Raw genomic sequence first — 13,626 nt, forward strand, 5'->3', positions numbered from 1 at the left:
GATGGAGTGTGGCACAATTGCTAACCTACAAATACATGGCAGTCCATCTAAACTGACAGCCCAGGCAATGCTATGTGTGGAGGACAACACTGAAAATCACCCCGAACATACCAGAGACTGGTCAGAGCTGATGGGAAGGGGCTATTCCATTAAAAAGAAACTGTTAGAGGCTACAAATGTCTGGAGACTGGGGTGTAGGTCCACCTGTTCACCTTTCAGCAGGTCAAAGACCAAAAAAGTCTAGATCTAAATCCCAATGTTCTCCAACTAATATGAAATAGATAGAGGTATTATGTAAAGCAGAATGGGGACAAATTCCTGCCTCTAGATGTGCAAGGCTGGTAGAGACATCCCCCAACAGACTTGAAGCTGCCATAGGTCCTAAAAAGTATTGACTCAGGTGGGATTAATAAATGGGAACGCTACACTATTCGTTTTTTTATACAAAAATGTGTTTTACATAAAATATCAATAAAGTACATCTAAGATTGTGGTTGTAACAATTAAAAATGAGGAAAATCAAAGAGGTATTGAAACTTGTAGATATGTTCTCAGTCCTACATTTTGGTAGGGATCAGCAATACAAATATACCTAGATTTACAGCCAGCAGAATAGTAGAAGAGAAGTAGTGTTACATGGCGGAGACCTACATACAAACCCTTTGCAATCTTACAACACATTAATTAAATCCTGTACCGTACATCTCCATTTGCTGGGTCACATTACTAAAAGGATAGCGGTTTTATCTGTCTTTGAGATACTGGATACACTGAGCTGTATCTCTGGACACAGAGAAGAGATCATGTTGAATTACGAGTTATCGACTTGAATGATAACACCCAATCCACAGACCTAAGAAATAGAAGCTGAAAATGTAACAGTCCAGTAGAAAATGCTTATAAATCACATCTAAAAAGAAAATGAAGACATAACTTATTGGGAAGCTATAATGGAAGAGTGAAATACTGGCTGCAGCACAGACATATGACAATCTAGGTTGTGCCTATGTAGGTTAGTTGCGTAAAGCAGATCTAGTCAGAATCGGCTAATCCATGTAGACGAATGCAAGAAAGCTACATACCATGAGCTAATGATTCATCATGGCCTTCCTCCTGTATAACTCCCTTCATACGGTCTCGTTTTCTGTGCTTCTGTCCATGAGTTCGATGATGTCTATGGCTTTGCCGACCCAGTGGCATCCGAACACCAACATACAACGTTCTGTGCCCTGGAACCCAGAAGATGAGACAGTTATTACACATTTATTAGCATTTCTGTTACCCCTCTTTCTTCACAGAGTTACCGACTGTATTTATTAATTTGCTTTTTTATTACATATGTATTCAACCTTTAAGAAAACTCAAGATTATATTATATACAATAAGTTGAAAACACTCAATTCAGTGGTTACAAGGACTCCATCTTCTGGTACTATAGTGTGATTATATTTTTTTCTAAATCCCAAGTGGTTGGCAACTTTTCAATAGATCTGTTTCATTAGACCTGTCTCTGCATGCATATGTACCTGTGGCTTTGCCTCCTTTGAGAGTTCCATCCTTTTCCTATTCTTATCATGCTGCCCTTTGTATACAGTATCTCCAGACTGTCCTTATGGTGTCTCACAATGGGGGTCATTTACTAAGGGTCTGATTCGTGTTTTCCCGACGTGTTACCCGAATATTTCCGATTTGCGCCGATTTTCCCTGTATTGTCCCGGGATTTTGGCGCACGCGATCGGATTGTGGCGTATTGGCGCTGGCATGCACGCAACAGAAATCGGGGGGCGTGGGCGAATGAGAACCCGACGGATTCGGAAAAATCACCGCATTTTTTTAAAAAAAAGTGTCGCGGGACTCGCGTTTACCTGCAGTGCATTCCGGCGGGCCTCTGGGAACTTCAGCGCAGCAGCACCACCTGGTGGAAGTCGGAGGAACTACCTTAGTGAATCCCGGCCGGACCCGAATCCACCGCAGAGAACGCGCCGCTGGATCGCGAATGGACCGGGTAAGTAAATCTGCCCCAATGTGTCTCTCTTTTCATTGTGTGTCTTCCCTGACAGATACGGAAATAAGGAAGGGGGAAAGGAGTCAGAAAGCTGCTGCTACATCTCCTCCTATATATCAGTGCTTAGACATGTAAATAAGGACTCATGGACACTGCAAACACTACAAAAGTAAGTAGCAGGGCTGCTGAATCACTTGATGGACATTCAGGGATTATTATTAAGGCAGCAGAGGCATATTTGGCAACTTATCTAAAACCCCTTTAAATACAATTTCTTAATAAATGATAGAGCACGATGAGAATGGATAGAACCCACCTCCACCAACCCTAGATTCATTTACTACTGTAGACCTAGCACAAATCAACTATCTATCATTAGTGAAAAACAACATGATACAGAGGAAGTCGGAGAATATACAAAGTAAACAATACACAAAGCTGTCGGGAAACACTCTCCATCTGTCCAAAAACTAGGAGCGGAGCTTTTCAAGGTTAATTGTTTTTTAAGTTGTTTGTTAATGTGAAAGCTGCCGTGACACAACATTAGGTAATGACAGTAAATCCAGAGCAGAATGTTTGTCCCGGCAAAAGGGATTTGTCTAAAACAACTAAATGAATAAATAGCAAATGAGGTTTTGGGGCAGGGCTGGCCACAGGCTCTGACTGTGCTGATAGCTACATGGAAATACACTTACGATAAACTCAGTACTCGCATCTTTTTTTCTACATTGGCCAGGCACCAAAATGTCAATGTGACCCGTACTGAAAACGCTCTATACAAACTGCATCAAAGTCTAGAACAAGTTGAACCTAAATCTATTTACCGTATATATTCTAGTAGAAGCCGAGTTTTTCAGCACAAAAAAATGTGCTGAAAAACCTAACCTCAGCTTATACTCGAGTCAAGAAAAACAAACAGTGTACTCACCTTCAGACGCCCCCCGGCAGGTCTTCTATACAGCGATGCTCCGGCATCGGCTCTGTGTCCCCGCGCTGTCAGTCGCAGGGATTGTGACATCATCCGCTCGCTGACATCCTACTATGTGCGCCGCCATCGGAACACATTATGTCGGTTTGGGGTTTGCAGGCTATATATTACAAGGGGCTGGCAGGCTATATACTACAGGGGGCTGGCAGGCTATATACTGGGATGGCTATGACCAATGCATTTCCCACCCTTGGCTTATACTCGAGTCAATAGGTTTTTCCAGTTATAAATATAGGTATATAGGATTAAAGATTATTAACCATAAATTGCAACTCCAGTATCTTTATTCTTACACAATAAGGCACCAAAAAACACTAAAACATACAATAAAATCCAGAGCCAGAAGTTTGTCGTGGCCAATCAGTCATGTACTTCCATTATCAGTATCCAAAAAGACAAATCCAAAAATTACACAATAGATTTACCCAGCCGGGCGTTGCATAGTGAAAAATACTTAGGAGTAGGTAATTAACCCTGGACCACCACCACAGCACCCCGATGCACGTTTTGCGTTACTTCCTCAAGGGGGCATGCTGTGGTGTGGCTAGTACACAGTATATATACCAGGCGTGGTGTGCCCAGATAACCCAAAGGGCCTATCATAGCTAGTCTTACCTAATTTTCAAATAACGTTCAGGTGTGTGTATATACGCCTTGCCACAGTCCCCACGCCCCCGCATCCGGGGATGCGTCTGGAATTCCGGAAGACGCATAACGCGCATTACATGCGCATCATCGTGAACCGGAAGTCTGGACCCTCCGCCAGAAAATGCCCAGCCAGTTTAGGTATTGGCAACAGTGTGGACAAAACAAAAATCGATGCATGGCTTTACCCAAAGTTGGGGGGCACACAGTGAGAAACTTATTATATGTGGATCGTTATAACAAAAATGGGGCAAAACTGACATCTTATAGCAAGATATGATAGATGGAGTTGAACTATGTAATATACAGATTTATAAAGCCAGGAACTCTGTAATATGTAAGTTTATAAAGCCGGACATCCAGAAGCTTCCTATGTACCCTTGTAAACAAATCGGTGCACAGATCAGACGAACTGTGGTGCGGGACATCAGAAGTGCCGGAGGAGGTAAGTACACGTTTATTATTTTTAAATAACCCGTCCCAGCATGGCCCTAAATTATTCCTAAACTCACAGCCATTTTTCGGATATGCAAATGAGCTTTGCTGATTCATGTCTGCTGACTCTTCTCCTCTCCCAGGCTGGCAGTGAAACACACCCTAGTATTCATACTGATAGCTCTATATCTCTGCAAACCACTGCCCTGCTTCCTTGTACTTAGGAACTGTCTGCTAATATTCAACTACAGACATAAAAAGCTCTATGCAACCAGAGTGACATCATTGCAGGTCCTTTAGCCTTCTAACAATAGCAAACAGTACACCATGTATGTGATTACATTCATCACAGGAGGAGTAGAAGTCCATGGAGGATGCTGTGATTTCATGTGGTCAGATACAGTACAGTACGGGTACAGTTTGCTATTGTTAAGAGGCTAAAGGACCTGAGATGATGTCACCCTGGTCACATGACATGAACTGCTGAATAGTAAGAAGGCATAAGACAGGAGGAGGAGTAGATGTAAGGGGCAGACCGAGCAGTCCCCTCTGACACCAGGGAATATAAGATAAAAGGTGATTTATGTGGATCCAAGGGAAACAATTTTTAGATAAAAGAAGGGGGTCAGTTAGTTAATAGAGCTCTATAGGAACCTGTTACTGGCTGTATATGTGAAAATGTGGGGACAGGTTCCCTTTAAGCTTCAAAAGTTTAGTGAAGAGCACATTGGGGAACATTTAGTAACAACAGTGCAAACTGTACTATATACAGCTTGCATGAGTAGTGTGCAGGGTTCTGCATGAATCTGGCACCCCCTGCACTGCTCCAACAGAGTGCAGCACTTTTTGGTGCGTGAGACACAATCTGTCGGACTTTGCATGCTAGTGCAGCTGCGCCACAAAAGGGTCGCGTGTGACACAAATTAAGTTCACGATTAAGTTCACCAATAAAGGTTAGAGTGCCTTCAGGTTCATCCTCATACCAGTACCTGTCAACCACATGCTTACTAACCCCAGATTCCCTTCATACCAATGCCTACTAGCCACATATGTCCCTCATACCAGTGCCTACTAACCACAGATCCCCTCATACCAGTGCCTACAAACCACAGATCCCCTCATACCAGTGCCTACAAACCACATATGTCCCTCATACCAGTGCCTACAAACCACATATGTCCCTCATACCAGTGCCTACTAACCACAGATCCCCTCATACCAGTGCCTACTAACCACAGATGCCCCTCATACCAGTGCCTACTAACCACAAATGCCCCTTATACCAGTGCCTACTAACCACAGATCCCCTCATACCAGTGCCTACTAACCACAGATGCCCCTCATACCAGTGCCTACTAACCACATATATCCCTCATACCAGTGCCTACTAACCACAAATGCCCCTTACACCAGTGCCTACTAACCACAGATCCCCTCATACCAGTGCCTACTAACCACAGATACCCCTCATACCAGTGCCTACTAACCACAGATGCCCCTCATACCAGTGCCTACTAAACACAGATGCCCCTCATACCAGTGCCTACTAACCACAGATGCCCCTCATACCAGTGCCTACTAACCACAGATGCCCCTCATACCCGTGCCTACTAACCACAGATGCCCCTTATACCAGTGCCTACTAACCACAGATGCCCCTCATACCAGTGCCTACTAACCACAGATGCCCCTCATACCAGTGCCTACTAACCACAGATGCCCCTCATACCAGTGCCTACTAACCACAGATGCCCCTCATACCAGTGCCTACTAACCACAGATGCCCCTCATACCAGTGCCTACTAACCACAGATGCCCCTCATACCAGTGCCTACTAACCACAGATGTCCCTCATACCAGTGCCTACTAACCACAGATGCCCCTCATACCAGTGCCTACTAACCACAGATGCCCCTCATACCAGTGCCTACTAACCACAGATGCCCCTTATACCAGTGCCTACTAACCACAGATGCCCCTCATACCAGTGCCTACTAACCACAGATGCCCCTCATACCAGTGCCTACTAACCACAGATGCCCCTCATACCAGTGCCTACTAACCACAGATGCCCCTCATACCAGTGCCTACTAACCACAGATGCCCCTCATACCAGTGCCTACTAACCACAGATGCCCCTCATACCAGTGCCTACTAACCACAGATGCCCCTCATACCAGTGCCTACTAACCACAGATGCCCCTCATACCAGTGCCTACTAACCACAGATGTCCCTCATACCAGTGCCTACTAACCACAGATGTCCCTCATACCAGTGCCTACTAACCACAGATGCCCCTCATACCAGTGCCTACTAACCACAGATGCCCCTCATACCAGTGCCTACTAACCACAGATGCCCCTCATACCACTGCCTACAATTACAGATTGACTTTTGGCCATGGATAGTAATCCACTGCCCAGCATTGGAGGCTGCCACTTCAGACCCCCTAATCTGTAAAATAAAATCGGACCCTGCCTTCCTATCATTTACTTTCCAGATGGTAAAACAGAGAATTGTAGCTCTTTATTTGACACAATAGAATTACTGATGTGGGAAAAGGAATACAAACATGAAAATACTTTTCAATAAAGCTTTTACTTTCAACAAGACAATGCATGGAGGAGATGAGGGAAATATTTGCGGTGCACTTAAATAGAGAAATACTGCGGAGCGCAGAAATACCAATTACATTTAATATGCCGCCGTAAAGCGTGGAATAAATGCAGATAAAACCTCTCAGCAATAAACCGCTTGTTGAAAGCACAGTGCTGCAGGAAATGACCCAATGTTCATTCTGCTGCCGCTCTTCTTCTGCGTAGGGTTCTAAAATAGAGCTGAAGAATAATGATCTGTCAGTAGGACGGGGATAAAGATGTGTCACTGAAAGTCTATAGCCAGCCGAAGATATATTCTCCTCTTACCGCTTAGTCTTCCATCTCCCTGATATTATTGGAGATATGAAAATCTTTACATAACAGGTCATTCTTTCCAGTAGAGCCAGTTATTATTAGAGACAAATCTATATTCAGTCAATTTAATAGCTTGGAGAGTTGGAAAATAGCAGATTGGTTAAACACGGTGTGGGAGTAATGTACACGGCACGTCACATGGAGCCATATGCAAGACATATGAAAGCCGCATATAGAACTCCCAGACTATGAGAAAGAAGATTCTCTGGTCTGAGGAGTCGAAAATTGAACTTTTTGGTGTTAATCCTAAGTAGTATGTGTGAAGAAAACCCAGCACTGCTCATCACCTGCCAAATACAATCCCAACAGTGACACATGGAGGTAGCAGCATCATGCTATGGGGGTGTTTTTAATCTGCAGGGACAGGATGACTGGTTGTATTTGAAGGAAAGATGAATGCAGCCAAGTACAGAGATATCCTGGATGAAAACCTCTCTCAGAGTGCTCTGGACCTCACTGGGCGGAAGGTTCACCTTCCAACAAGACAATCATCCTAAGCACACAGCTAAAATACCAAATCAGTGGCTTCAGAACATCTCTGTGACCATTCTTGACTGGCCCAACCAGAGCCCGGACCTAAACCCAATTGGGAGAGACTTGAAAATGTCTGTCCACCAACGTTCACCCTCCAACCTGAGGGAACTGGAGAGGATCAGAAAGTAAGAGGCAAATCCAGGTGTGAAAACTTGTTGCATCATTCCAGGGGCACACCTGCCATGAGGCAAGTTGAGATTCTCACCTCAGGTGGCGCACCTCCTGATGGAGACAGGGGGTGGCATCGGGCTCCCACCATGTTCACCCGCCGGCCGGCACATGTACCTGCCCGCCAGGCCAGCACATAACTCTGCTCATCTGCTGCCAAACATGTACCTGCCGCTGGCCAGAAGATCCTCATGACAGGTACCTGTGCCCGCCTGCGAGTGGACGTGCCGGTCAGCAGGCAGGGGAATGTGCAGGTACCTGTGCCCGCCAGCTGGCACGTCTACCCGCAGACGGGAACAGGTACCTGGACATCTCTCTACCTGCCACAGTCAACCGCCCAAAGTCCGCTCCGGGTTCCCCCACTCTATGCATACTCCTTCTACTCCCTGCTCCTCCAACCCCCCACCCCGGACTCCAATTCTCCCCAGTCTCCGATCACCTCCCCACTCCCAACCCCCCCCTCCCCACCCGGCTCCCGCCGCAGGACAAGGCCGAACCAACCAGGACAAGAAAAGAAGAAAATAGTAAGGCAACTTCTATGTATATGTAAGTATTTATGTATACATATATATATATATATATATATATATGTGTGTATGTATATAAGTATGTATAGATAGGTGTGTAATATAGTGTGTATTTACTGTTTGTATATGTGTATTTGCTGTATGTATACTCAGTATGTGTGTAGATGTTATATACACACATACAGTATATACTGCTGTATTTTTATGCAGTATTGGTGATATTTATCAGGGCTTCTGCGCCATGTCAATTTTAGATGCATTTCAATTTTATGCATTGTACAGTACATGGTGGTACACTGTATTTATTTTACACTACATGGTGGCACAATGTATGCATTTTATACTACATGCCGGTACGCTGTATGCATTTTAAACTGCATGTCTGCGCGCCTTATACATTTTATACTACATGGTGGCATGCTGTATGCATTTTATACTACATGGCGATACGCTGTATGCATTTTATACAACATGACTGTAAGCTGTATGCATTTTATACTATATGGCGGCACGCTGTATGCATTTAACACTACATGGCGGTATGCTCTATGCATTTTACACTACATGGTGGTATGCTGTATGCATTTTATACTACATGGTGGCACGCTGTATGCATCTAACACTACATGGTGGTACGTTGTATGCATTTAACACTACATGGCGGTATGCTCGATTCATTTTACACTACATGGTGGTATGCTGTATGCATTTTATACTACGTGGCAGTTCACTGTATCTATTTTATACTACATGGCGGCACGCTGTATGCATTTTATACTACATGGCGGCATGCTGTATGGATTTTTTACTACATGGAGGTACACTGTATCTATTTTCTACTCTGTATCTAATATATTGCATATATGGGGAGGGGGCGTCTCTCTATGGCTCGCCTCAAGTAGCAGAAAGGCTAGGTTCACCCCTGCATCATTCCCAAGAAGACTCATGGCTGTACTATCTCAAAAGCTGCTTCTACTAAATGCTGAGCAAAGGGGCTGAATAGTTATAAGCATGCGATATTTCAGTTTTTCTTGTTAAAAAAATTAGCAAAAATAACTACATTTCTGTCACGGTGGTTTGCAGAGTGTATATTAATGAGCAAAAAAAAGAACTTTTTTTTTTCTTGCCAATAGGCTGAAGTGAAACAATTGAAAAACAGTGAAAAAATTTTAAGGGGTCTGAATACTTTCCGTACCCACTGTCAGAGGGCTGCTGTACAGACAGTAGCTGATAGGGCCATGCTCACAAGAGCTTGCAATTTAGTAGGAAATAGTTATGATGCTAGAACTCAAGGAGGTATTGATGATCAAAATCAGATTGGTAGGGTCTGATATCTGGCACTCCCCCGCATATAATGCAGTAGTGGCGCTTTAATGAGCAGCACAGCACAGCCAGTGTATAGGGTAAGGGATAGAGAGGCTACGAAGCTTATCCAAATGATGTGGTCCCTACAAAATTGCTGATCGTACAGTGCTCACTGTATAAATTCTGATCATATAGACTGAGACTGCTCTTTTGCAGCCCGATACATCAAGAGTCCAGTGCAGCGCATGTCTTTACCCCCTGCCTGCATGTCTTTACCCCCGTCCAGCCGTGACTCCTCTCCACCTCCCTGACTTCATACAACCAATTTACATCTCAATTTTGTCAACATACTGGTAATAGTTTCTTAGGTCAATTCCTGATGATAGATTCCCTATAAAAAGATTCCCTATAAAGTTGTAAGAGACAGTTACCAGACAGTGAATGTAAAGATATGAAGAACTTTTCAGTGCATGAAGTACAGGGAGTACATGGAGATAGCACATGTAGAACAGTTAGAATGTATGGAACCTGCCCACAAAACTATGCTAAATGGTAATAAAAAGGTTTCAGAGGGTAGCACATTCTACAGAACTTGTGCAGCACAAAAGAAATCTTGAAGTGGTACGATATGAATGAATGTGCAGTACCATTTATACCTTTGTAGGCAACAATGAGGTTGGGGATTAGGCAGTAGAACAATGGTGGAATTTATCAACACTATGGGGCTTATTTACTAAGGGTTGCAGATCGCATATTCGTCGAAACTGTTCTCGGTTTTCAGGAAAGCTTTGGCAGGTATTTAGCAGGGGTTTGCACTGGGATTGTGTCGCACGCGATCGGATTTTGGCGCAGCTGCGCTGGCTTTCACGCAACAGAAATGGGGGGCGTGCCGTCGGATGATCCGACTGATTCGGACTGAGCACGGGATTCAACTTGAGTCACATTCCAATGCACTTACATACACCGGGAAGAAGGTGAACTCCATCGGTCCTGAGCAGGGAAGCGACACATGCAGGATATCAGGCGCACGATCTTAGTGGATCGAGTGCATGATGGTCAGACAATGTACTTTCAAGAACTCTGCGGGACCGGGTAACTAAATGTGCCCCATTGTGTGGTTACAAGTCTACAAGTCTCAACTGAGACAAAGAAAATGTAGGACAATGAATAAGACAACCTGGTGATGAATTCCTACCCAATGCTTGGCACCAAGTGGAGGCATCGTTGTAGAGTTTGGGCTGAAAGATAAGCTGAATAGCATGCAGGATGGAACGTTTTTGAAGTGGAAGAACAATAAGAGTCAGAATAAGAGCGTGTCAGAGAAGCTGGGGCAGATACATCAAAAGGGTCTCAGATTAAAACAATAACAAAGACAAACGGACAGTCTTATACTGTGCCACATATATACATAGTCTGATACAGAATGATGAATTTGGAGTAGTTTAGGACTTTGCGCAGGACAAACCTCTATGGCTCTTCAGCTGCAAAAGTGTCTATAAACTGTCTGAAACCTTTGGATAAATATGGCGCAAGGTGTTTTAAGCAGTTTTATATTGCAAATTACAACACATACAAAATCTATTATAGAAGTGGCAAAAGGGAAGAAGTTTTCTTGTCTTGTGAGATGGACTTAGTGTAGAAAGGGCTGTATAGAGAGGGCTCACTTGGTTGAGTATGCGCCATTCAGTAGCAGCACTGGGGCCTATCAGCTTCTAGTTACGCCACAGTTCAGGAGAGTTGTCACGTTGCCGCGCTGGTACCGGTGGCTCCAGTTAACCTGTTAAGTGTCATGGTCAGACCTGACTGCGACAGTTAAACAGTGGTGATATGTGTGGGGGGAGGCTTCAACTGGTTATCATCAGGGCTGTGGGGTCAGTCAGTAAGCCTGACTTCCATCTCCAACTCTAGTTTAGGGTCACATCATGTATTGAAACCTCAGTATTTGTTCAAAACTTTCATACTCATACAAATTCATACAAATGTGTTGGGCAGCGGCAGAGCAGAGACCACATCATCAGGGAAATATCATGCACTATGAAGTCGGTATATGGAGTTTCTACATCTTCTAGGGCTTCCCCTGACAATAGGTCTCTAAATTGTTTTTATGATATTTAACTAAATATTTTTTTGCCTAGACAAGAATTTGCACTCACAACCTCCACTCTTTACCGGCCATAGAGATGTGGGGGAGAACTAGAACACTTTTGCACTAATAGACTTATGATAAATAATCTATCCTCTAGGCCAGTGATGGTGAACCTTTTAGAGACCAAGTGCCCAAACCACAACTAAGACCCACTAATTTATCGCAAAGTGCCAACACAGAAATGTAATTAGTGACTTATATTCTGTGCTCTGTCACAGCTTTCATTTATATCAGCCCCCTGAAGACACCAATAAAGCAGAAAATAGAAGAAATTTGGAGGATCATTGTAGCTTCCCTCCAGGATCCCATAAACAGGAAGAATTGTCAGGGCCGGAGCAGGAGCTACAATGATAATCCAGATCTGTCCACACCTTCCCACTCCTCCAGTAGTCCCAGGTAGTGCTGTCACTTTAAAATAGCTCTGTGCACAGCAAGTCCTGGGCTGTCTGGGACTGCAGGAAGATACCTGTAGTCATCTCTGGTGATGGCCTGAGTGCCCACAGAAAGGGCTTTAAGTGCCACCTCTGGCACCAGTGCCATAGGTTTGCCACCACTGCTCTAGGCTATGTACTTACTGGTTGTCACTGGGAGGATGGGATCTCACTAGAGCTTCCATAGAGTTACACTGTGACACAAGCTCAATGCACAGGTATATGGAGATGGATCTTTTCAGAGATCTCTCTATATATCACTACATTATCAATACATAATGGGGGTCACTTACTAAGGGCCCGAATCACTCTTTTTCGTCGGGTTTCCCGAAAATTACCGTTTTGCGTCGAATTGCCCTGGGTTTTTGACGCACGTGATCTGCCCTGGCATGCAGGCAACGGAAATCGGGGCATGGCCGTCGGAAAAACCTGACGGATTCAGAAAAACCGCGGAATTTAAAAAAAAAAAAAAAGTGTCGCTTGACACGCGCTTACCTGCACCAGGAATAGGATAGTGAACCCCGACGAACTCCGGCGGACTTTAGCGCAGCAGCGACACCTGGCGGACATAGGGCACACTACCTTAGTGAATCGCCGGAAGACCCGTATCCTCGACGGAGAACCTGCCGTTGGATCGCGACAGGATCGGGTAAGTAAATGTGCTCCTAGATGTCATAAAAAAGCTTCATCTTGCATTGCATCTTGCATCATATTAGATTGGGATGAGCACCCCCCCCCCCCCAAATTTGCATTGTGTCTATAACATTGTCTTCTCTGCTCCCCACTATAATGGTCTGCTCAGAATTCAGTATTTGGTTGCTATTAGGATATTTATTGTCCTGTATCGTGTTATTTAAACCCTTTGTGACCGAGGGTCATTGTTGCCTGAATGTCCTAGTCAATTTTTTCAAATTTTTCTTTAAATGACAATATTTTTGGAACTGCTTTACAGATCAGAACATTTTTTTTTCATGCAATATTATATTGATAAAAAAAATTATTGATAGCTGTTTTTTTATATAAAATTTGCAGACAAATAACTAAAAATGTAAAGAAAATATGCTTTTTTAAAGCATGGGGTGGTATTTTGTGTTGTACTGTGGATGTTGGTGTGGCTGCTTAAAGTTGAGGACTATAACAATGTGGCCCTTGGACCAATGTTCACCCCTGGTCTAAATCCTTAGATAAGCAATAGAACAATTCAATGGTAATTTCGTAATTTATTCTATACAGGTGGTCCCCTACTTAAGAACACCCAACTTACAGACAACCCCAAGTTACAAACAGACCTCTGGATGTTGCTAATTTACTGTACTTTAGCCTTAGGCTACAATAATCAGCTATAACAGTTTTCACAGGTGTCTCTAATGAAGATTTATTGTTAATCCTGGTTCTTATGAAAACCCAAACATTTTTAACTGAGGTCACAATTCCAAAGTATATAGTTACATACAAATTCAACTTAAGAA

General features: G+C 43.8%; 1 protein-coding gene across 2 annotated transcripts in view; it reads right to left on the bottom strand.

Moving 5' to 3' along the window:
- Positions 1-13,626, bottom strand: part of LOC140117742 (electroneutral sodium bicarbonate exchanger 1) — a 113,797-nt gene that overhangs the window by 47,356 nt on the left and 52,815 nt on the right. Inside the window, exons 1-2 of one of the 2 annotated variants that reach the window (XM_072134762.1) lie at positions 11,245-11,384; positions 1,083-1,229 (exon numbers count right to left, since the gene is read on the bottom strand). In XM_072134762.1, the coding sequence (XP_071990863.1) occupies positions 1,083-1,229; positions 11,245-11,263 (166 nt within the window). In that variant the 5' untranslated portion in view covers positions 11,264-11,384. Of the gene's footprint in view, positions 1-1,082; positions 1,230-11,244; positions 11,385-13,626 lie in introns of those variants that run through there. The other variant, XM_072134761.1, reaches the window with a different exon arrangement.

Source organism: Engystomops pustulosus, chromosome 2 (genome assembly GCF_040894005.1).
Source record: "Engystomops pustulosus chromosome 2, aEngPut4.maternal, whole genome shotgun sequence".
Taxonomy (NCBI): Eukaryota; Metazoa; Chordata; class Amphibia; order Anura; family Leptodactylidae; genus Engystomops; species Engystomops pustulosus.